We start from the raw sequence: 26220 nt of genomic DNA, 5'->3' as shown, positions 1-26220 counted from the left end.
CATACATTTCATCTATTTCTTCATCATCTGCAGAGCTAGTTGGCATATAACCTTGTACTACTGTAGTAGGTATGGGCTTTGTGTCTATCTTGGCCACAATAATGCGTTCACTATGCTGTTTGTAGTAGCTAACGCGCACTCCTATTTTCTTATTCATTATTAAACCTACTCCTGCATTACCCCTATTTGATTTTGTATTTATAACCCTGTAATCACCTGACCAAAAGTCTTGTTCCTCCTGCCACCGAACTTCACTAATTCCCACTATATCTAACTTTAACCTATCCATTTCCCTTTTTAAATTTTCTAACCTACCTGCCCGATTAAGGGATCTGACATTCCACGCTCCGATCCGTAGAACGCCAGTTTTCTTTCTCCTGATAACGACGTCCTCTTGAGTAGTCCCCGCCCGGAGATCCAAATGGAGGACTATTTTACCTCCGGAATATTTTACCCAAGAGGACGCGATTATCATTTAATCATACAGTAAAGCTGCATTTCCTCGGGAAAAATTACGGCTGTAGTTTCCCCTTGCTTTCAGCCGTTCGCAGTACCAGCACAGCAAGGCCGTTTTGGTTAATGTTACAAGGCCAGATCAGTATGCGGAAGTATACCACGTGACTCACAGCCAATCACGCGCCAGTGACATTCTTGTCTTCGTTCTGTGTGGGTCGTGCTGTGTTCAGAAGTTCTAACGTTTATTTCAGCCATTGTGTTCCATGCTGAGTGCTGACTGCCTTCATAGTGTTCATTATGAGTGATGGTAAGCAATCATGCCAAGTGCTACACAAACAGGCAAGAGGAATAGTGTTCTGTGTGTACCAATACTTTAAGAGACAATCTTCCGCTGAATCCACGCCGGCACAAGGCGCAGGTCGCACTTTTGCCAAATGCCAGGAGCAGACGGCTGAAGTCTGTGGTGTTGGTTTGAGGACCGTTCAGAGAATATCCAGCGAAGCTAAGATGTCTGTGCAAGCATGCGGCTCAGCTGTTTTCAAATCATCAGAGAAGCAACACAACCGCAAAAAAGAAGTGGGTGCACTAGACGATTTCGCAAAAAATGTTTTGTGGTGCTTAGTGTTCAGAATGTATCCAACTGTAGAGTATAACTAGTTTCGCATATGAAAGAAGCTGAAAATTGTAACGGAAGTAAATTGACCATGTTGAGGATACTGAAAGAGATGGGGTTCAGGTATCAGAAAACGAACGATGGTAGGAAATTATTAATGGAACGAAGCGATATTGTAGCTGCAAGGACTGTGTTTCTGAGAAGAATGCAGGAGATGAGGGAAGCTGGCACATCTCGAATTTATTACTTAGATGAAACTTTCGTTAATCAGAACCACACAACGGCTATATGCTAGGAAATGAGCGATGGTACGGTGGATTAAAAGTTCCTGTTGGCAAGGGTAACAGAATTATAGTGCTTCAGCAGATACTGGCTTAATTCCCCAGGGAAACCTGACTTTTAAGGCGTTTAAAGCTAAGAATTCTGAAGATTACCGCTCTGAAATGAGGTACAGCGTCTTCAAAAGATGGTTTACACAACAATTATTGCCACATATTCCTGCGTCTTCAGTGATAGTCATGGACAATGCGAGCATCCACTCAGTGCAACTGAACAAAGCCCCCAAAACGAACTCCAAAAAGGCAGACATTATTTCATGGCTGTCATCTAACGGAATACCTCATAACTCGTCGCATACCAGAGCAGAATTGCTGGTTCTTATCAGTCAACACAAGCTTGCATACAGAGTTTATGAGATAGACGAAATTGTAAAGCAGTATGGACACCATATCGTTAGATTACTTCCATACCATTGCCATTACAACCCAATCGACCTGGTATGGGCTCAGGTGAAAGCATATATTGCGGAAAAGAACAATACATTCAAAATTGCAGATGTTGAGAGACTTACACATGAGGCAACAGACAGAATCTCAACATCTGCCTAGGCAGCTTCCGTAAGAGACACAGAAAAACTGCAAGATGAAGATTACAGCAGGGAGATTGGCAGGAACACGGTTATGAAACTATTCGTCATAAAACTTTCTGAGTGTAATTCATCTACGTCGGTCAGCGAAGAGGATGGCGTGGGTTTCTATCTGCGAAGTATGTAAGTACTAATTACTGCTACTTATGTCTTTGCGTGACTGTGCCTGCAGCAGCTTAAAAAATATTGTAGCTCAAGTTTCATCTTTGAACTCATAACAATCCGTTTTCTTCATAAAAACATTTCGTTCGATTAAGTACACATACTATAACGTCGTAGCAGGTTGCACAGTGAAAGAAAATTAGCTTTTAGTAATACATTAAACGATCTGTTTCTGATATCCTTATGGTCACAAATTATAAAAACTTGAAAATGCTTTAAATTTATTCCATCACTGTGGATACCAAATGTAAGCAATGCAAAAATTCGTTTGATTAACGAAACAAATCGTTGTCGTTCGAAATACGGAACATTAAACACTGACAGTATTTAAAGAAAGAATGAAGCTACATCATGATTACTGACAAAATAGTGTGTGTATCGCTTGAGATTGAAGCTCTTCCGTCTGTGTTTGCTTTACAAATAAACTGTACTTTTGGAAGGGATCCGCCTTGAGTAAAACACAATTGTTTCTTTTTGTGCTATCACCCAAAGACGTTTCGTTGAGGTTTCAGCATCATTGCTGGGCTTTCATTTGCTTTCTGTTATACAGTAGGAAAAGTATTCGTTATTACTTTTGTATATATAAATTAGAGTTTTTAAGAAAGTTTTTACAAATCTGAAAGTAGCATAAAGTTTTGCATATATTCCTTGATACCACACACAGTGGTTTTCCTGTTTTTTTTTATGTTTTTCTTTACGCCTGTTTTACTTTCAGTCTGTAGTCTTCAACAATATAGAACTTAATGTAGAGAAATTGTTTATCTTGATATTTTATACGATTGGGAATGTTGTGATTGAGTTCTACACTAATTAATTCTATGTGGAAGGTTGTGTGTGCGCGCGCGTAAGGATTCTCGTTACTGAGAATGCAGTTCTTAAAGTTCACTCTGGAACGATGTTTATGCTATCGCACAGTCGGCTGTCTCAGCGCATGATCTGACGGAAGGAAATTGGCAACGTCGCAAAGTATCTTCCCTCTCTCCCTGCGCAGAACGCGCGACGCACCCACCTTCGTAGCTGCTCTTCATTCTAGCACCCTTGGAAGCAGGTGGCCAGAGCGAGCATGACCACGATGTAGACTGGGAGCAGAAGCGGCAGTCACTAGTAGTGGAGTCTGCCCATGCCAACAGTGCAGTCAACGGATGGGAGTGAACAGGCAGTTGCTCACCTCCAGTAACGAACTAGAGGCAACGAAGAGGCCCTTCCAGTTACGTTACACTTTGCATTAGCACAGCGCTGCAGCTAGCTGTCTCTGAGAGCACAGGAGAAGACATGTAGACCCATGAAACTCTTACACCAGTGGAGACAATGACTCCTGACCATCGTAAGTCCTCCTCACAGGTGGATGCCAACCCACTGAGCGACCCCTAATTGAAAATGAGAAATATTTCTATGGTCTTGGCCAGTGCATGTTTTGTTTCAGCACTGGGCTCTTCTCCTCAAATCATAACAAGACATCGCCCTGGGCATGAGATGATCAGGTCATCCACGCCATGGTTTCTCTGTCTTATGCTATGTTGGTATTTTAGTGCCTCTGCTCGCCCTGCTTAGTGGCACCATGTAATAACTACCTGGGTACCAGAGCAGCAGTTCCTGTTGAATAAGCATATGCTGTACTGCATAAATTGCTCTGCTGGCTTGACCCTCTTCTCTGAATTCTTGCTGCATGTGAGCGCGATATCTTAATTTTATTCAGCCGTGCCAAGTACATTATTTTGCGCTGTATCACTTCGTATTGTTCCTAAGTACGTGGGTGTGCGTGTGCATGTGTGTTCCTCAGCTCCTCCTAAACCATTGGACCGATTTTAGCCAAACGTGGTACATATACCCCTTACTGTTAGGCAACAATCGCTGTTGGGGTAAGAACCACATACCTATAATACAAGTTCAACAGGTATGGTATCATAGACATTGAGATGCTTGGAAAGCCCACACATCATTTATGACATTTCAGTTTATTATTTCTTTCCTACTAACTGTATTCGCAACATATTTCGCAGACAATATCCACATATACTGCTGAATGTAACTACATCATGCATAACGTTTTAATACATTTATTCTTCAGCACTAAGAAACTCCTACAGCTGAGTCAGATTAAGGATATGCCTGGCACTTGGAAGCGCTTTCCACAACTTGCAAAGCGCGAACGACTGTAAGCGAAAACAAAGCTGTCTATGGAGCTATGAAGAGTCGTTACCATAGATAACTAACAAAATTGCGTTGTAAACAGGCAAAGCAGCTGTACTTACACATTTGTACATTATGCATATTTCTTCGTATAAATGTTTCACAATTTTTTTCGATATTACATTACAAACACTGCTAATTTTTTGTTTCTGTTTCGAATAAGTAATTTGCAAAATGAATACCCCAGCCATGCTGGTTTTGTCGTCTCGTAGTATATGAACAAGTATAATATATAAGTTGCGGTTCCACTCACTTCTTTTCTCTGTTACCTGTTTCATGACGAAAACGATAGCAACACTGGACTTACCTTTTTGAAATATGTCTGTTTTCCTAACACCTGACAACTATAATGTGATGGAAGAACACACCCATCCTTTTAGTCAAAGGACTCTCTTCCAAGTATGCTGGAAGCTTGTTTTCAAGAAAGGCTTGATAATGGGTCCCTTTGAAGACGATTCGACAACACAACAGGCCCAAGCGCCCAATCATACATTTGCAGAGAAGCGTTCTTGAAAATGTGTCTGAACAAGGGCATGTGGTTTTTCATTGTACCACCGACGTGAGATACGAGTATGGTTGGAACTGTCGCGAGTGGAAGTGGCTTAGTCAGTAAACAGTATTAATGAGATTACTCGGCGAATTTCAGTTAGACAACAACAAAACTCCAATTCTTTACCGCCGTATCCTTCTCAAGGGTGTTCACTGTACTGTAAATAATAAAGATGATTCGCAATTTCGCCATATTCTTGTATGAGGAACACATATTCTTGTATGAGGAATACAGATACGTGTATAAATTTTACGTGTGCTTATGGAAGGACTGCATTCTACCAACAGAGTAATATGAGCGGCGTTCAATAAGTAAGCAAAACATTTTTTTTTCTCAACCAGTTTCGGTTGAAAAAATGCGGAATTTGTTGGGGAACGTCGTGGAAAATTCTCGCTTCAGTCGCTATAGTTTCATGAAGTACAGATAGGTGGCAGCGCTATATGTAGCCTTCAAAATGGCGTCTGTAACAGAGGTGCGTTCCAAGCAGAGAGCTGTCATTGAGTTTCTTTTGGCAGAAGACCAGACCATTTCAGATATCCATAGGCCCTTGCAGAATGTCTACAGAGAGAACAAAAGTACGGTCGGCCTCTCGCCATCGCAACAAGGTCGTGCAAACCTGTCTGATCTCCCATGTGCTGGCCGGCGCACACAGCTGTGACACCTGCGACGTTCGAACTTGTGGATACTCTCATTCGAGATGATCAACGGATTACAATTAAACACCTCGCTGCACAACTGTAGCTGTTGGTACTGCTGTCACACTCCTCCACCAGTTTGGGTACTCAATGGAGTGCCCCCACAGGGTTCCCTGCCGCCTGAAAGAAGATCATAAGGAGCAACAGAAGATCCTGCTTGTGTGTTACGAGGCTTATCGTGATAAGTTTTTATCGAACATCATCACAGGCGAAGAAACATGGGTTTATCACTTCGAACCACAAAGAAAACGCCAATTCATGGTGTGGCGCCACACCATCTCTCCCCTGAAGTAAAAGTTCCAAACCCCGCCATCAGCCGGTAAAGTCATAGAGACGGTCTTCCGATACTCTGAAGGTTTTACTGCGTTTGGCGTTCTCCATAATGGTGTAATGGTCAACTCTATAGTGTATTGTGCTATCCTCAGGAAACTGAAGAAACAACTTCATTGTGTTCGTGGCCACAGAATTGCAAATTAACTTTTCCTCCGCCGCGTGGGATTAGCCGAGCAGTTTAAGGCGCTGCAGTCATAGACTGTGCGGCTGGTCCCGGCGGAGGTTCGAGTCCTCCCTCGGGCATGTGTGTGTGTGTGTGTGTTTGTCCTTAGGATAATTTAGGTTGGGTAGTGTGTAAGCTTAGGGACTGATGACCTTAGCGGTTAAGTCCCATAAGATTTCACACACATTTGAACATTTTGAACTTTTCCTCCGCCATGACAACGCAAGACCTCAAGCGAGTCTGCGCACCAGAGAGGGAGCTCGTAAAACTTCATTGGACTTCCTCATCCACTCTACAGTCCGGATCACTCACTTTTCGGCTCTCATCTGTTTGATCCGGCCGGCCGTTGTGGCCGAGCGGTTCTAGGCGCTCCAGTCCGGAACCGCGCTGCTGCTACGGTCGCACGTTCGAATCCTGTCTCGAGCATGGATGTGTGTGATGCCCTTAGGTTAGTTAGGTTTAAGTAGTTCTAAGTCTAGAGGACTGACGACCTCAGATGTTCAGTCCCATAGGGCTTGGAGCCATTTGAACCATTTGATTGATTCGACGAAGGATGCACTTCACTGGAAGCAGTAAGTGGGTGATGGGAAAGTTGTTGATGCCACAACACGTCGGGTCCGACGTCGACCCATAGAGTGGTACCATTCGGACATACGGGCTCTCCCAGTAAGATGCACTGAACGGGGATTGTGTTGGAAAATAGAGTTTTGTAGCCAAAAGAGTGTGGAATCCTGAATAAAACCAACCCGCTCTCTGAAAAAAATATGTTGCATTACCTAGTGAATGCCTGTCATATCATCTATTTCATACACACACTGATCATCTGCACGTTCAGATAAAATATGACATGAGGGCACTGCACCCCTCTCACCCAGTTCAGCGAAAACACCAAAAACATTCGAGAATCTGTTACTCTGTGGTTCGCAAATCGCCTGCCTGTATTCTCTACAAGCAGCATCGAATCCATTAAAAATCCCTTACACGTATATCGTATCGGCACACTCAGCATCTGTTAATACGTGTGGCATGCTTAAACGGGACGTTAGAATTGGCCAACAAATCACGATTGAAATCTTCAGATATGTAAATTCAAGCACAACTTCAGAAGTTGAACTTCTAAAAAATAAGAATAGTCGATGAATACGCCCATAGCAACTGGAACGAAAACTTATCTCTATCACCAGCTGTTCCTCTGCAATCAATGAAAACTGGCGCATGTTACACGTAATGTTTTATTAGTATTGGTGCATACTACCATCTCCTAAAATTTTTACTGTTTCTCCTGAAACACCCTACATGTTTTCTCGACCATCGATCATTCAGTCTAGGAAAAAAAAGCAGATTAACTGGCACCCATGAAACTGACTTTTACCATTTGTACCAGTATACTTGTATAATCAATATTTCCCTGCATTGCTACGTGATGCTGTTATTCATAAGTTTGATATAATCTAATATTTATCGTGTAACATCATAGTGAATCGCCTTATTGCTTTTCCAGGTCCGTGAGGATTATGGAAGAGGCAATGGGACCATGTGTTTTTGTGCAGTTTCTTTTCAACGTGGTAGTAATGTGCATCTACGCCTTCGTATTGGCCGGGGTAAGTCGAGAAAAGCATAATTGTACAATAGGTTATAGGATATTGAACTTTTGCACATGCTTACGTTTCCTTGCCAGTGATAAATGTAAATGATTTGAAAGTGATAAAACGATATGAATTTATTCGTCATTCTTGTTTAAGGTTCGCAATATGAATGTTGGAAGCCTCGCGATATGTTTAACAAACCTCATTTCCACTTGTGTCGAGAACTTCGGCTACTGCTGGTTTGGGAACGAAATAATATCACAGGTGGGTTCTGTTTTATTTATTTATCAATCTGTAGACAATAAATATTATATATATGTTATCCAAATGTAAATGCAAATTCATCACAAGGAAAATAGAATATCCCAAAAATTATATATGTACGATATACCACTCAAAAGCTTCCAAAATATGTATGACTTACGCATATAAACGCTTCTAGGAGCATCGTAATACATTTTTCGTGGTTCAGTATGCATAGCGGCTTCGACCTAAGGCACTTTTCCATTGTGACGTTTGCTAGTGTTTGCGATTTTGCAATGACTGGCTGGGAGAATAGTGTTGCTGCATCCAGTTCTGTTTTGAACTTGGTAAAACAGCCGCTGGAACCCACAGAATGTTAGTGCAAGTATTCGTTAATAACGTTTTTGGACATACGCAAATGTATGACTGGTTTAAACGTTTTGAAAATGGCCAGTCATTTGTTGATGATAATGATGAATTTTCAGAACGACTTCCTACCGGAATTACACCAAAAAATATCAGTGCTGTTCGGAAAGCGATTGTGAAAGATCGTAGACATACCACTTATGAAATCTGGTGATGTCATACGGCGACTAAGGAAGAATGTGAGCAGGAGACGTCCGGAGAAGTGGCGCAGGAATCACTGGGTCCTTAAGCACGACAGTGGAGTAGGGCCGAAGTTGATTAAAGTGTCTGCGGATCCCACATTGAACTTGGAGAATAATTTCCACTATGGACCAGCCAGGACACAGACGACCTATGTCGGGACCATCCGACGCTTTACTCTCGTAAATAGTGTTCCCAAACGTCGTCGTGCAGCCTATAACGATGGGGATGAGCCGCAGCCAGTGGGTCGTTGTAGGCGACTGGTTTCACTATCGATAGTTTTGTTCTCTCAGTGTGAGCATGTAGTTTTTCCGCTGGACTCTCCCCTTCTTGAGAAGTGGTCCGGTATGACGCGAGGAACAGTGTGAGCACATTTCTATGTTGTATTCTTGCAGCAGCTTTGCAGTTTGTGATTTGAAATGTGCATAAAAAATGTTCAGTCCTGGCGTTAGAAGCAGAATGAAAAGGAGCCGCCCACACATGTTGAATGCCCTTGGTCTCACAAAAGTGTTGGAAATCCCTAGAGGCAACCCTACTACCATTGTCCATGACGACCATGATTGGGAGACCCTCAGCAGAAGAAATTCGGGCCAGAGTGTGCATTGTCTTGGTTGTTGTTTTTAACTGACACAAGACACAAGGAAACATGTTATAGGCATCAACAAAAATGAGCTACTTTCTGTCCCCAGGAATGACTCTGAAAAATCTAAACGAATTCTGGACCATGACTTTGTTGGCTGAGACCACAAGAAGTACTTCCGCACAGGAGCTATTTGGTTTTGTTGGCACAGTCACCAGTGGGCGTTGGTGCACTCAATATCTTAGTCGCTACCTCGACAGTGTATGTGTTTCTGGCCAATCGTTTCGTCAAGTCTACAATCCAGCGGATTAAGTCCAGAACTTTTGGAGTGATCACAGTTGTTTTTGCGTTAACCCTCTGCAGGAGGACCCCTTAAATGGTGGGTGCGGGGGCGAGCGGCTCGCGGTGATGGGAAGCTCGCGGTGGTGGGAACTGTAGGTCACATCTGGATTGCTGATTATTTACCTGGGTCACCCGAAATCGACATGGCAATAGATTTGAATCGGAAACTATGTGAAAAATTCTGTAAATCCGAAATCCGTATGGAAACATACCTATGGCGCCATGTCAAACCTTGCGTCCTGATCTGCCGAAGGGTGGGAGAGCACATCCGCGTTTGTGTGTTGTGTCGTGACTGGTACTGAATGTTATAGAGATATGTAGACTAAAACATGGCTCAGTGTTGGTGGCGTGGTGCCGTTTTCTAAGGGATTTAAAATGGGCAGCAACAGTTTGTGATCAGTCAATAGTGCATACTGTTGGCCGTAGATATAATCATGAAATTTCTTGATAGCAAAAATTACTGTCAGGGCCTCTTCCTCAATCTGGCTGTAATTGCATTGCACCTGCAAAATATTTTTGACACCAAGGCGAAGGAGCATTCTACCCCGTTTATGTTGCGGGATAGAACTGCTCTAATTGTAAGCCCATAATACAGCGTATCTGTAGCTAGTATGAGCAATATTTTTGGGTTATAAGCTATCAGACAAGTAGACTGGAGGAGGTCTGGAAGGGTTTTTGGCATATAGGTGACGAATGCCACTTAACATCTTTCTTCGGAAGCTGGAATGGCTCCACAATGGCTGCAGCATGTGGCATAAATTTCTGGTAATGGTTGAGTTGTCCTTGGACTTACTTCAATTAAGTAATTGAAGTAAGTGGGTGCTGGCAACTTTTTTGTAATGGCTTCCCCATGTCGAGGTGTTGGGTAGATCCCCGAAGTGCTAAATTTATGTCCCACGTATTCGACCTGTTAAACAAAGAGAAGCATTTTTCTTTGTTGCATTAGGGGCTACTTTGTCTCCAAATTTTTCGAAAAGTGTCTTAGATCTAGCCCAATGACTATAACGTTATGTAAGTAATTTGCTGTTCCTGCGACCTCCTGGGTCAGTTGCTTCAGGTAGTATTGGAATATGGTGGGTGCATTTCAAGTCCCAAATGGCAAGCGATTCATTAGGTGGCAATCGCAGGTAAGTCCCACAGAAGTTCATTTTCGCAAAAATCGTATCGTTTGCCTGTTTAGACGTAACGTCTTCCACCATTGAGATAGGTTATGTATCCATGACTGCCTGGGCATTCGCAGTTGACTTAAAATCAGCAAAAATCCGTAGGGATCTGTCCACTTTTCTGTCCAAGATGTTGGGAGTGGCCCACTAACTATTACCTACTGGCAAGAGGATCTCTTCATCATGTAGCTGTTGGAGTTATAAACATAACAACGTCCATTAAGGTGAATGCAACGTCCTTTGCTTTGAAAACTTGGGAATCATAGATGGTAGCATGTGATGTGGGCCTCAGAGTTTCAAATACAAGTCGTCTGGACATTAAAAATGGAGGCATATTGTGTACTGAGCTCGGGGAGGTACATGCTAAACAAGAAGATCCTTACATGCTTTGTGAAGTCTTGCACCTCATGGCCCCATTTGTCAAACAGGTCCAGCCCCAAAACGCTGGTGGTTCTGTGCGTCTGGACAACCAATAATTTAGCCGCTAAAGTTGACCCCTTATAGCGGACGGTAGGACTAAATTGGTCCATCACTGCAATGTCATTATTACTGTAACTCTTTATTTGCTTCGGAAAAGGTCAACGTGTTTGTGACCAAAGCCACTGGTATGTGAGCATATTGATGATCATTATGGAGGAGCCCGTATCTATCTGGAACATGTCTGGTGCATCAGTTATGAGCACATTCAATGTTAACGTGTGGGTCGAAGAGGACAATTCTGCATGAACTTGGAGCACGTCCGGGCCTACCTCTGGAATATCGTTCTCACTATCTGAGTTCATGTCCAGAATGTGCATGCTGTCTACATTAATTTGGTTTGTAGAGACTCAGCCCTGTGGCCTGACTTTCTAATTAACGTACATATCACATCTGAAGTGACACTACGTCTTTGATGAGTAGTTGGCACATCGTGGAGGGACGTCTACTTAAACTCTCCTAAGGAGAGTGGCTGATTCGTTAGGAGCTACGTCCACAGAATGGCAGGAACAAACTTGGTCCCTGCGATGTGATCAAGAGGGGTCTTGTAGAGGAGCTGATGACCACATCATTTGATCGAATGCTCGAATGAGCGGGAAACATGCCGCCAGTGAGGGGTCATTATGCTTCAGTGAGTCATTCCTAAGAACACCGTTTGGTGAAAGCACAAGAGACATGTCGTGCACCAAGGAATCTGCATACGGTTGTTTCGACTTAGAATTTACACGTTGGAACCCATAGTCTTAGTAAGACCTTGTAATGTGCTATCCAGTCGCGATAGCTTTGACCATTCATTTTGTGACAGCTAAAGAACATGTGACAAGCAACGGCCGCATGGATGTTAAGTCGAAATAGTCTGCCGATTTAGTCTTGAGTTGCTAATAAGTCAAGACATGGAATTTCATCTCAGGATTTAACTGCTGGAGCAGTCTGCAAACATCAGCAATGGAGTAAGTTAATAAAAATGGCCGTTTATGGGTAACTTCTGTGATGTACTGGATGATACAATGCTGCTCCAGGCATGCCATGTAGTTCTCCTAACGTCCATCTTTCTGGCCGAAAGAGGGAAGGGCAGCCGCATTGGCCGCATCCATTTAACAATAGCGTCGATCCGTGAGAGACGATAGAAGACTTCTGGCGTTGTGGTGATGCTGACCATCTTCCGCCAACAGCAGGTCCTGTGCCTGCTGCAGATTAGATTAGATTGGATTAGGTTAATACTTGTTCCATACATCATGAATACGACACTTCGTAATGATGTGGAATGTATCAGTTTAACAAAAGGTTTCTTTGCATGCCCTAATTCAAGTTTTTAAATTTTTTTTACTTGTAAGATTACTAATTTAGATCTAAAAATTCATCTGTTGAGTAGAAGGAGCTGTTATTCAGAAATTCTTTTAATTTGTTTTTAAATGTTGATTGGCTATTTGTCAGACGTTTGATACTATTTGGTAAGCGATGAAATATTTTTAGGGCAGCATAATTTACCCCTTTCTGAGCCAAAGTTAAAGTTAACCCAAAAGTAGTGAATATCAGGCTTTCTCCTTGTGTTTTAGCTATGTACATTGGTATTGCTTTTGAGTGGGATGCATATTTTGCAGCCATAAAAGAACCATGGTTGACATGTCTGCATTGGTTGTGGCTATACTGAAATGAGAACGACGTATTAGTAGAATGGCCAATGGGCACGAAAATGCTAAAGAATGTCTTGGTAAGTATTAACTACACTGGGAATGTAAGTAAATTCTGAATTTTTATAACCTCATCGCCATTTACTTTTGCAAGTTTGTGGTAAGTTCCCAAGGGACCAAATTGCTGAGGTCATCGGTCCCTAGACTTACACACTACTTAATCGAACTTAAACTAACTTACGCTAAGGACAACACACACATCAGTGCCCGAGAGAGGACTCGAACTTCCGACGGGGGAGCCGCGCGAACCGTGGCAAGGCGCGAAAGACCGCGCGGCTACCCCGCGCGACGCCATTAACTTTGAGAGAGTCTGCACATGCTGCAACAAGATTCCCAGTCCATACATATTATAAAAATTGATGTATGTATATGTGTGGGTATGTATGTTTGAGATCCTCCTAAAACAGTAGACCGATTTCAACTAAGCTTACTGTCAGGCAACAATCACTGTGGGAGTAAGAACTACCTACCTATGAAAGGAAGGGGGTTGAAAAAGTAGCCTAGCCTGCGACGTGTGAATTCTCAGACTTTATACACAAATTATCTGAAAATTAGAGCACTTTCCGACATGCAACAAGCTTTAAATATAATTTCAAAGCTTTAAAAAAATTTTTAAATATAATTTCAAAGCTTTAAGAAATTTTTATTGCTGACAGACCCTACAAACTGATGAAAGGAAAAAAAAGTTTATCGCTTACTACTTTTCCATTGGTCATGCAGTAAAAGTACCACGTGAGACATTATTACTTCTTTAAGAGTAACTGTATTATCGTCATATTTTGCAGACAGAATGCAGATATGCCGCCGAATGTAACTAAAAAATTATATCATTGTCGACACATAATTCAGGAGATATGATGTACTAAACATTAAGCGCAAGGCCAGGCATTGCGTGGCACGGGTATGGATGCATAACTATAAATAAATACCTGGACAACGCCAAGTTTCTCTTCTAGTTAGTGATGCAATAAAACGTTTTCTTCCGACAACACATAAAATGAAAAGATTCACAAAACAGTGGCCTCTGTGGTGCTCCGTAATTAAATTTGATATCATACAAATAATAGTCTTCCTGATTTGAATGTAGATGAGGAATAATGATCTCTAAGATGATTAATTCGTTGGCGGGGAACACCAACACTAGGAGTTTTTTTTTAAATAAGTCCAGTCGGATGTTAATCACTGCTGTTAGTTAACTGAAACAATTGTAAGTAAGGTCGGACGCCTGTCAATGACTATAGTTAATCGGCAAGCTCACAGTATTCAAGTCAGCCAGTGTATATGGTACCAATCCTGGAGCACAGAGCTCTCGTGGAGGGGTGCTTTGGTGAACATCCGTAGTTGGTGTTGCAACTGGAACTCTGGGTGGGTGGGGTGGGGGTGGGAATGGTGGGGGAGGAACCGTATGTTGTGGTCGGCCATAATGTTTACACACAATCCTGCCTATGTAGAATCGCCGATGGAGGCCGGATCTTCGGCTACCCGCCGGTCACGTCTGTGTTGTTAGTACATGGATTTGTCCAGTACAGCACACAATTCTGAACATTTAAAGCAAGATACTAATCTTTCCACCGTTTTTAATCTTATCAAACACTGAATGTGTATGAGGTATGTGAGAAAAGTAATGAGACTGACAGCACTGTGAGTGATCTGGGAACGCTGTGTTGTTCTACTTGTGTAGAGTGATGTGTTCATCCCTTCCAGATGCTAAGTCCGAGTTTCAGCTCCGTACAACCATCATGTGATTTTTGAGAGCGCCATCAGTGAAGTAGCGTTTTCGTTGCGTGTTACGAATATGGAAAAGCGGAATTTAGAGCAACATTATGCCATCAGGTTTTGTGTTAAACTTGGAGAATCTGCAAGTGTGACGTTTGAAAAGTTGAAACAGGCTATTGGGAACATTTGTTACCAAGAGCACAAGTTTTGCCCTGGCATAAATCATTTTTGGAAGGTCGATAACGCGTTGAAGATGAACTTAGCTTGAAGGTTCAACTTCAAAAATCGACGAAAACGTCGAAGGGGTGCGTGCTCTTGTGAGATCAGACCAACGTTTGACAAAAAGGATGATCGGTGACCGGTTAAACACTATCACCGTCCATTAAGTTTTAACTGAAGTTTTGCACATGTGAAAGGTTTTCACCAAAAGGGTGCCGAAAAACCTCACAACAGAGCAGGACAATCTGGAGAGGACTACCAATGACCTCAAATAGTTCAGTCGTGTGTTCACAGGTGACGAATCCTGGATTTTTTAGTACGATCCCGAGACAAAGCAGTAAAGAGAGGAGTGACACACTGAGACATCTCCTCGAACGAAACAAGTTCGAATGAGCGAATCAAAGATCAAAACAATGCTGATTCGCTTTTTTCACAGTAGGGGTAGCGTGCATTCAGAATTTGTTCTTTCAGGACAAACTGTCAACCAAGTGTTTTACAAAGATGTCCTTGAAAGGCTCAGGAGAAGGGTGAATCGAGTGAAACTGGACACAGTAGACAAGTGGATACTGCATCATGACAATATCCAATGTCACACGACCACATCCATCACGGAATTTTTTTACCTCAAAAGGCATACGTGTTGTTCACAGCTCCCCTATTCACCTGATCTCATTCTCTGTTAGCTTTTTCTTTCCCGAAATTAAAAAAAAAAATCTTAAAAGGACGTCATTTTGCGACCCTGGAAAACATTGAAAAGAATATGATCAACATGTTGAAGGCCCTACATTTGAAGCATTTCAGCGCTGCTACCTAAACAGTGAACGACGACTCCGGCGGTGCATAGCTGCCGAAGGGAACTGCATTGAAGCGGACAATATCGTGGTTTGGAAAAAAAAATCTGATAGGTACTTTTCTCACAACCCTCGTATTTCTACAAACATTTCCAGATAGTACTTAATTATAGTTTACTGCATAATTTTTAAAATGTTTGAAATTATTATTAATGTTGTCTGCTGGGTCATTAATACAGAACATGAACAGCTAGGGTCCCAGTGCACTTCTCCTGGACACGCCTGAAGTTACTGCTATTTGTGTCAGTTACTTTGCATCTAAGAAAACGTAGTATGTCGCCTCTAACTGTCAATACTAAATGTAATCATAAATTTTGTTTGATAGTTCTTTTGATCATACGAAGGTAATCCCACAGTAAGGTCTCCTATTTTTTTTATAAGTACAGAACTCTGTTTGTGTGGCAGTTGGTCACACTGTTATGAAGAGTGCTTCACGCGCTGTGTGTAAACATGCGTAGGCCGCGCTGAGGCGCTCAGTCTTGGCTAGGCAGCCGTTGAGAACGGAGTTCCCGTTGGATGTTAAACGCGAAGTGGGCGTTGCTCGCAGTTATTCGGTTTTTGAACGCAAAGGGAACGGCGCCGATTGAAATCCATCGCTAATTGACGGAAGTATATGATGAGTCGTGCATGGATGTCAAGAATGTTCGTAAGTGGTGTAGAGAGTTTGCAGCTGGTCGGAACGAAATTCACGACGAACAAAGGAGCGGGAGACCGTCAATTTCTGAGGAGACAGTGTTGAAGGTTGAGCCACTGGGACCACAGTTAACGCTGGCAGGTACTGTGAGACTCTGAAAAACTCAAACGGGCAATTCAGAACCAGAGAAGAGGAATGTTGAGCATGGGCATACACGTTCTCCATGACAACGCTCGCCCACACATCGCTCGGCAAACCGTTGCTCTCCTGCCACAGTTTCAGTGGAACATAAGCACCCACCTACCCTATAGTTCTGACTTAGCGCCCAGTGACAATCAGCTGTTCCCTAGGTTAAAAGAACATGTGGCCGGAAAGCGATTCAGCTCCGATGGTGAGATGAAAGAAGAGGTTCATAACTTTCTGAACAGCGTGGCGGCGAGCTGGTATGACATGGACATACAAAAACTGTCCCAGCGTCTACAAAAATGCATCGACAGAAACGTTGATTATGTCGAAAAATAGCTAAACATTCAAGCTGCAAACTGATGTAAACCATTGTAGAAATAAACAGGTCTATGTACTTATAAAAAATAGGAGACCTTATTTTTGGGATTACCCTCATACTTTGGATTACAAGTATTGCTGTTATCTTGAGTCAAATGCTTTTGGGAGGTCAAGAAACACTGTATCCTCCTGACTGGATTGATCCTTGTATTGTGAGGAAGTCATATGAGTGAAGCTCATTGATTTCCTCATGAGCTATGTTTTTTGAAACCACAGTATTTGGTATGGAGGAGGTCATCCTTTTCGACATACCTCATTACGTTTGAGATTAGTGTATTTTATACGATTCTAAAACAGCTGGACGTCCAGCTAAACTTGGGAGATCCCATCACGTTTCACGAAACCGAAGATTGTTACTTTCGTCACAAATAAAAACAGTGGTTGCCTGGTAGCGCCACACTAAATGAAGTGTGAGGCTAAAGCGTTTACATGTGGTGGTGTGCTACAGAGCGAGCAGCTGGCCTTCTCGGCGTACAGCAGCGGTTGGGTGGGCAGCGGCAGCCGCTACCAGAAGTCCCTGATGGTACTGACGATGCGAGCCCAGCGCCCGCTGTGCCTCACCGTGGGCAGCCTCTACACACTCTCCAGGGAGACCTTCCTCACGGTAAGCCCAAAGCTGCCCGCACCTGACAGAGCATTAGCCAACCTCAGGGTGCACCACCTCATGTCTTGATAATGGTCTCACTTCCACGAGAAGTCAGTCTACAATTTTGTTCAGGTATGCCATGTCCATCTGAAGCCACTCATTGACTATTAGGTCCTCTAGAACTGCCAAATTGAGGGGATGCTGAAGGCTAAGTTTCACATGCTGATCCAGAAATAGCTAGACACTGTCTATCTGGTGAAGGTCGTGTGATTTCACCATCCAGTCGTGTTGCGAAATGGTGCTTGAGGGGTCGTCAAGCCAGGATATACGTGGGCAGCACTGTGAACACAACTACCGTCATTCTGGAAGATGGGAGAGTTTGTAGCATACCAGCATAGCATACATATGGCCAACACTTGGTTAGCGATATCTCTATATATAAAAGGCAATGTCCCAACTGACTCACACGTTCACTGACTCATCATCGCCCAACCCAAACCGCTGAGGATATGAACTTGATATTTGCATATTGTGTTGATCTTATACTGTAGGCATAGTTTAAGGAAGGATGTTTCGATATTCCACCCATAAGAGAGTGAAATAGGTGATTAAAGGTTTTTTGAAAATATGTCGCTATTAAGGAAATTTTGAAGATAAACCAGCGAAAATTGGTACTTGGTTTCTCGATCAGAAATAAAGAAACACATGTTTCACCATTTTTGTGAATTCAACAACCCCCATTGGGTGGAAAGAGGGTGAAAGTTCTTTTGAAAATAAATCGTTATTAAAGGACCATAAATCATTTTTAAAGCTGCATTATGAAAATTAGTATTTGATTTATCACTTACAAATAAAAAATACATGTTTCAATGATTTTGGAAATTCAATCCCTAAGGAGTGAAATAAGGACTGAAATACTTTATGAAAATATTTCATTACAAAAGTAGTTTTAAAACTACTGAATGTAGCCTGTTGGCTGTAAATAAAAATACGTGTTTCAGTGTTTTGGAAATTCGACCCCTATGGGATTGAAATAGGGGATGAAAGTTTTTATGGAAATATTTCATTATGCGAGCCTTTTAGAAGCTAAATACATAAACATTTTGCCGGCCGAAGTGGCCGTGCGGTTAAAGGCGCTGCAGTCTGGAGCCGCAAGACCGCTACGGTCGCAGGTTCGAATCCTGCCTCGGGCATGGATGTTTGTGATGTCCTTAGGTTAGTTAGGTTTAACTAGTTCTAAGTTTTAGGGGACTAATGACCTCAGCAGTTGAGTCCCATAGTGCTCAGAGCCATAAACATTTGTATTTGGCTTCTCTGTGAGAAATAAAAAAAATCGCTTTACACTGTTTTTGGAAATTCAATCCCTTAGGAGGTGAAATAGTGGTGATATATTTTCTGAATATATTTCATTGTGAAAGTATTTCTAAAGCCAAATTTTTTAAAACTGGTATTTGGTGTCCCAGTTAGAAATGAAAACAGTACACATTTCGCTGTTTAGAAAGAGCATGCGGTGGTGTACCTCTCGCGAACTGTGCACTGCCCAGGGCAGCAGATTTTTGGGGGCGCCGAAATATTAAATTATAATGTGGTCCAAATGGATGTATTAAACAAGTCAATGAAAGTTTTGCATAAATGAAGAAGTGTTGAGAAGCACACATCATTCGTAAAATCTAGCATCCTGGGACTTATCACGAAACAAGTGACAAATGAAGCACTGAAGTTGGTCACCTTGGGTGCTTAAAAATTTCCATGCCCTATTTCACCTCCTTATGGGTCGATTTTCTGTCAAGTTCCCACGTCGTCCTGGCATTGACTTTAGCAGTGTGTTTAAGGAAAAAGAACAAGAAAACAAGACTCTGGTCCAGGGAATGGCTGAAAATGAGAGATTTGCCCTTGAATGTCTGCTAAAGGGAATATTACCCACAGAACCCAATGATTACACCAAACTTCTTCGAATGTATAATAATTTTTTTTAAAAAACTTGTTAAGGCCCTCCTAAAGGAGCAAATTTGTCTGTCGAGTTCGCTCTTATCCAGCCACGGATGTGTCAAACAAACTTGTACACGTACCAAATTGGTGCAAATGGCTCTAAGCACTATGGGACTTAACATCTGAGGCCATCAGTCCCCTAGACTTTGAACTACTTAAACCTAACTAACCTAAGGACATCGCACACATCCATGCCCGAGGCAAGATTCGAACCTGCGACCGTAGTAGCAGCGCGGTTCCGTACAGAAGCGCCTAGAACCGCTCGCCCACAGCGGCCGGCGTGCACGTACCGAGAAAGCTTATCAGTTTAACCTTACTTTTGAAGGAGAGTCAGTTTCGCATGTGCTATATTTTCGCACTAGTGGGGACGGCTACAAATGTAGATAAAGCATTTTTAGAAGTATGGAAAGCTGTGTGAAACCACTCTTTGGACTGAAGACCACAAAAACAACAACACTGACTGGCACTGCGTTTAAAGAAGACGAAAACAAGACGCTGGTCCGGTTTCAAATGAGAGATAAATATACAACTGAAAACCTGTTAATAGAAATGTTACATTCAGAAACTGATGACTACATCAACTTTTAGTGGATGGACAGTGAAACGTTCAATAACTTGTTTAGCGCTAATTCGCCTTCGCATTGAACAAGAAGACACAAGTATGCGAAAATTTATTCTCTTCTAGTTACTCCTTGACTGACAGTTCATTAAAATACCACGACGTAGGAACATATAGCCCACATCATCCATGGAAGAAACGGAGAACTTCGATTTCTTTTATTTCATTCCACTTCCGCTTTTAAGTGACTGTAGGTGTAAAATATTGATTTTGTTCATAACCTTTTCATGCGTAATATCTTATATATACCTCTACCACTTTGGCAATTGTCAGTGCTATTTTGTTTTTATACTTGACCGTAGTTTCCATGGTTATGGAAACTCACAATATAATGAGATAAATTGTAAGAAAACAATTTTTCACCAAACGTATGTGGCGAAACATAGTCACAAATAACGTCCGGCATCTTCTCTAGCTTTCCGTCAATTAAAATTTCTGGCAAACACGTCAAACACGAGCCATGCTTGACAAATATGTCAAACAGACCGCACATTGTCAAATATTTGGTAATCAGAGTTGAGTTTGACAAAATGTTTGATCATTTACGGGGGCTGTTAAGGGTCCCATGACCGCCTGGTACAGTTCTTGACCATCTACAGCCCCCCAATGCGACCAGTGAGCTCTTTTAAGGGGACCGACTAATATTTTTATCAGTGAGCTTACTATCTGCACCGCTTCCATTTAATGACAACCTGCAAGACTATGCTTGGTAGACTCAATTTCCATACCATATTGTTGTTAGTGTGTTAGAAGGAGCCATTCCACCTTTCCCTGTCAACGCAAGCATCCAGCAGGTACGTATGCTATTGTTTATTCACATCATGCCTGCTCTGCAATAGTTGCAATGATAAAAAAAACATTACTTTGGACGATGATATTTGTAAATAAAACACAGAAGTGTATATGATTTGATGTACAGTAATGGAGAGTCCTTTTGAATGAAAACGGCATGCAGCTTGGCACAAAGAAGACAGAGCTGACGACCAATGGGGTCCTGCCATGAAAAGAAATGGCACCCCAGACCATCAGTCATGGCTGTCAGGCCGTATGGCAGCCAACAGTCAGGCTGGTATCCCTCCATTGTGTGGGACGTCTCCAGACACGTCTTCGGCCTGGGAGCTCATTGACTGGAAAAGAATTATCTTCAGCGATGAGTTCCGCATTGAAATGAGGCCCCACGACCAGCACAAAAGTGTCTGGAGATGCCCCAAACGATGGTGAATACCAAACTGACTATCACCTGCCATGCCGGGCGCTATGGGTGAGCGGTTCTAGGCACTTCATTCCAGAACTGCACTGCTGCTACAGTCGCAGGTTCGAATCCTGCCTCAGGCATGGATGTGTGTGATATCCTAAGGTTAGTTAGGTTTAAGCAGTTCTAAGTCTAGCGGACTGATGACCTCAGATGTTAAGTCCCATAGTGCTCAGAGTCATTTGAACCATTTGAACCCCACCGACAGAAAAGCAGTACTACACTATAGTCATACAAACATTCTTTTGGCAAAGTCAGATTATGACAAAAGTGAAGCAGAACAGTTTGCAAACAATCAAACGTATTAGTCAGACACTATATTGTGGCAGTCGCCTGCCAGTGTAAACAAAGGAGGGCATGGCAGTGGAGGGGAAAACAGAAGTGAGAGGGCACATGCCCCGCCTCCCTCTCGCAGGGCAGGCAGCCTACACCCGTGTTTCGCCCTTCAGTGAAAGCAAATGTGAAGCTTCGTGACAGTGAATGCAGAAACCAGTGAAGATATCTGTCGCTACAAAGTGCATTACAGTTATCAGAAATGATATACAGTATCTCACAAAAGTATTCAGCCATCAGTGTTATGTTTTATTTTTACTTCATTATGTACAGCCATCACAATTACAGGAGTAGTCTCGGCACAAAATGGTATAGGATTGTATAATAAATAACAGAACAGCATTTTCTTATTTGCAGACTTAACGTAAACAACATAAACAATAATACATAAAGAATGCCCACTATCACAGCCACAAAAGTTTTCGGGCGGCAAGTATAACAACCACAACCTTGTACCTTTCAGTACCCTGTATACAGTTCTTTTTGCTTAATCAATTGTTCTAAGCGTTTAGGCATGCTGTGAACGAGCTTTCGTGTATAATCAGGACTTATTTGTTGCCATTTTTCCAGTATTCGTTCCTTTAAATTTTGTTTTGATGTCACTGGCGTTTGTCGTACTTTTTGCTTCAATTCACTCCAAAGTTTTTCTATTGGGTTCAAGTCTGGACTCTGAGGAGGAGTATCCAAAACCTTAGGGCAATTATACAGCCTCCACAGTCTCACAATATCCGCTTTATGCTTCGGATCATTGTCTTGATACAGAATGAACATCTTTGAAAGCGCAAAACTTGTAGCACTTTGTGGTATATTGTCTTTTAGGATGTTCAGATACAAACACTTGCCCACAGTACCTTCACTGAATGCTAATTCACCTGCCCCAGATGACGACATGGAAGCCCAAATCATGACACCTCCACCATCGTGTTTAGCTGTGGGTTGCAGGTGCTTCAGTTGAAATCGTGGTTTTCTCCAAGTCATAGGTCTTCCGTTTGAGGAGAACATCTGCACTTGACAAAAAAATTACTTCGTCCCACCAACTGACACTTTTATTTACATGCTGCTTCGCGAAGTCCATTCGTTTCTTTCTATTCTTCCCATTTATCGTAGGATTCTTCTTGCTTACTCGACCATTATAGCCCTCTCGTCTAATAATTCGTCAGAATCTTTCAGGGTGCACACCCTTCCCATATTCCAGCTGCACTGCGGCAGCAATTTTCGTTGCCGACAGCCTTGGATTTGTTTTAATTTTTCTTATTACTCTGGTTTCCTCTCTTCTGGTCAGCTTCTTTGGTCGCCCTGTTTTTGGTTTATCTTCAATTCTATCTTCTCTGATAAAGCTTCGTATAATTTCACCTACAGTACTCTTACTGATTTGTAACAATGCGGCAATCTGTCTTTTGGAATGTCCTTTAGCGTGATGGAAAATAACAAGTTATCTCTTTTCAAATGACGTATTGTTCCCTTTCTGCCCCATCGTACTGTGCACCATGCATGTTAACAACACGGAAACGCAGCACAGAATGAGCCTGCTCAGTCTACAGCTAGCACCACCGCCGCCTATATGACATGTCCCCTAATAACAAAGTGACTGCATGTTGTGGTGTCTTGAAATGCAAATATACATTGCACGAAGTTAATTTTATCATACAGCTACCTGCTTGTGGTAGATCATCAAACAATATTCACACTACAGAATGGACATGCAATTGCTTCTCGTGGGCCTCAAATGTTCGAAGAGAACTTCACATTTCAAGTACAATGAGGGTGGTCGAATATTTTTGTGATGCACTGTAAATTACAGACACACACAATTTCTGATAGAAAACAAATATAATTCAATGTATACAACATTTACATACTGCATGAAACAGTTTAACAAATTGTTTTAGTCACTTTCACGGTCACTCTCGGTATGTGAAGACATTATCTGCCGTGTCCGTGTGGGATGAGCTCTCATGTTACGCTGTGTCTGTACTAGATGAATCCTCACTAGAGTCATTAGCATGTATAATGATGTCGTCAAACGCTGTTTCCATATTGCCATCGCGCCTCCTGCAGTCATGCTCCACCACTTGCACTTTTCTGCAGTAACCCTGAATGACTTCATCGTCAAAGCAGGTCTGTGTTGACGATTCACACGAATCTGGCACTGATACATGGAGAGCTGAACTGGCTGCTTCTGTCATAGGACTGTTTTACTGCTTTAGATGGATTGTCGAATCTTTGTGGCAGTTTCCTCTTCATCGTCAGTTGAGGTGGCTTATTTGGGATGTCAAACAGTGTGGGTACTGCATTCCACACGAGTTTATTATTGTCTGCGTTCATGAACTGGTTTTGTTCGAAATGTAGCGAACAAAACCTAATATTATTATACAGTTAAACTGGGTCTTCTTTCATAAGGTCTTCTCGTCTGCTATTAACTAGCCATTTTCTGCTCCTAAAACGAAACATTAATCATTAATACACATGTAGTTTGCAAGTGAATCCTGACGATACAGTTTGGTAACATGATGGTATATACCTCTAAGGATCCTTAGGAAACCTAAAAAAAGACAGCTGTGGTGTCTTCTTCCTGTTGTTGCTGCAATTAATTGCGCTACAAACGCTCCCGCTTGTAAAAACCATTGTAGAAATAAAAATAAACAACCGCTATTCGCTTTCACAATCGCGTCGAGCTCACAGTTTAAGTTACTGGCCGCATGGAGCGCTGCTGGCGCGGTAGGCATCAAAATCGAGGCGAAGTGTCGCGACTGTTATGTTAGACTGTGGCACAACTCAAAGCAAAACAAAGCGGTGAATACACGAGGCATACGGTAATGGTTGGCAGTGCTGTAAAAACGGTGGGACAGGCCCGACCTCTAACTCTAACTTCAGCAACCACAGACCAAAACAATCCCCACCTAAAACTGCCGCTGTCGGAGTAGCCGAGAGGTTCTAGGCGCCAAAGTCTGGAACCGCGCGAGCGCTACGGTCGCAGGTTCGAATCCTGCCTCGGGCATGGATGTGTGTGATGTCCTTAGGTTAGTCAGATTTAAGTAGTTCTAGCGGACTGATGACCTCAGAAGTTAAGTCCCATAGTGCTCAGAGCCATTTTGAACCTAAAACTGCCACAGTACAGTGTCCGAGCAATATGTTACAGTGCTATCATATGTAACATTGCTGCCGCTGAAAAGACGTAGGACGGCGCCACAATCTCATGACATAATGTATGGCCTATCGTCAGTCATAATAGACGAAGGTCTAATATAACATAGACAGTTCCCAGTCTTCTCACAATAACCCAAGACAACACACTTAGTTGTCTTTGTGAGAGCTTTTAGATTAGGTTAGTACTTGTTCCATAGATCATGAATGCAATACTTCATAATGATGTGGAATGTGTCAGGTTAATAAATGGTGTCAATACAAGATATTACATTACACAAAATATTACATGACACTTTATACAAATATATGGGTGGGGGGAGGAGGGGGTGGGGGGATTACCCACTTATTATAACCAAAAATTCATCTAATGAGTAGAAGGAGTTTCCATTCAGAAATACTTTTAATTTCCTTTTAAATGCTGTGTGGCTATCTGTCAGACTTTTGATGCTATTAGGTAGGTGACCAAAGACTTTTATGGCAGCAAAATTTACCCCCTTCTGAGCCAAAGTTAAATTTAATCTTGAGTAGTGAAGATATCCTTTCTCCTAGTGTTGTAGAAATATTTCACCTTGGCATTGGCCCGAACTGCAAAAGATTCAGTTTGTTGTCAGTTTCATACAAGGTGATGCGCAGTTGTGGGCAGCCGAAGAGGCAAATCATTGTCGAAAGTATGAAGAATTTAAACAGGCCTTCCTAGAGAAATGCTGGTCGCAGGGAACTCATGAAAGACTAAAATTGGAAGTTTTTGAGCAACAGCCATTTAACATAAAAGAAGGCGGCCAACACCGGTATTTCGAAAGAAACTTGAACAAGACGAGATACTGGAGAAATGCAATACCACATGTCAATGTTTTGAGAATATTAAAATCGTTTGCCGCATAAGATTCATGAGAAACTGGTAACTGTGCCCAACCTATGACCTGCAATGCTTTCTCACGGTTGTGGATTCGACTGACCTCATTTATGAGAGTAGTCAAAATTAAAATGATTGTAGTTGAAACCAGTTGGGTCCCCTGAAAAATGAAGGATTTAATAAATGTGGTAATGACAACAATAGCAGAAATCAGTACAGCAACAGCAGTGCCGTTGGCATCCACACACACTGTCACAGGGATGTAACGGTAATGGAGGGTTCGGAAGTTGTCAAAGTGTCGTTTTCCAAGAGAGAAATAATAGAAATTACAATTCTGCGAACCATGGTTCACCATCAACAAATAACCGTAATGGTTGGAATAGCTGACGCAGTCCCGAAAATAGTAGACAACAAGGATATGCAAACAAATAACAATTACGGTTCAAATGGCTCTGAGCACTATGCGACTTAACTTCTGAGGTTATCAGTCGCCTAGAACTTAGAACTAATTATACCTAACTAACCTAAGGACATCACACACATCCATGCCCGTGGCAGGATTCGAACCTGTGACCGCAGCGGTAACAGTTATGGAAACAACAGCAATGGGAGCAGCAGAAACGAAAATCAGCAAAACATCGCCGCTATTAATGCATGGAATAGAACATGGCAAAATACCAGT

General features: G+C 42.3%; 1 protein-coding gene across 1 annotated transcript in view; it reads left to right on the top strand.

Moving 5' to 3' along the window:
* Window positions 1–7592: 7592 nt before the first annotated feature.
* Window positions 7593–26220, top strand: part of LOC124796443 (odorant receptor Or2-like) — a 47681-nt gene continuing 29053 nt past the window's right edge. The window contains exons 1-3 of the mRNA XM_047260643.1: window positions 7593–7688; window positions 7830–7937; window positions 17208–17363. Of these exons, the coding sequence (XP_047116599.1) occupies window positions 7602–7688; window positions 7830–7937; window positions 17208–17363 (351 nt within the window). The 5' untranslated portion in view covers window positions 7593–7601. The remainder of the gene's footprint in view (window positions 7689–7829; window positions 7938–17207; window positions 17364–26220) is intronic.

The sequence above is a fragment of the Schistocerca piceifrons genome, chromosome 4 (assembly GCF_021461385.2).
Source record: "Schistocerca piceifrons isolate TAMUIC-IGC-003096 chromosome 4, iqSchPice1.1, whole genome shotgun sequence".
Taxonomy (NCBI): domain Eukaryota; kingdom Metazoa; phylum Arthropoda; class Insecta; order Orthoptera; family Acrididae; genus Schistocerca; species Schistocerca piceifrons.
The sequence above is the reverse complement of the archived record's forward strand: the minus strand, read 5'-3'. Positions and strand labels throughout refer to the sequence as shown.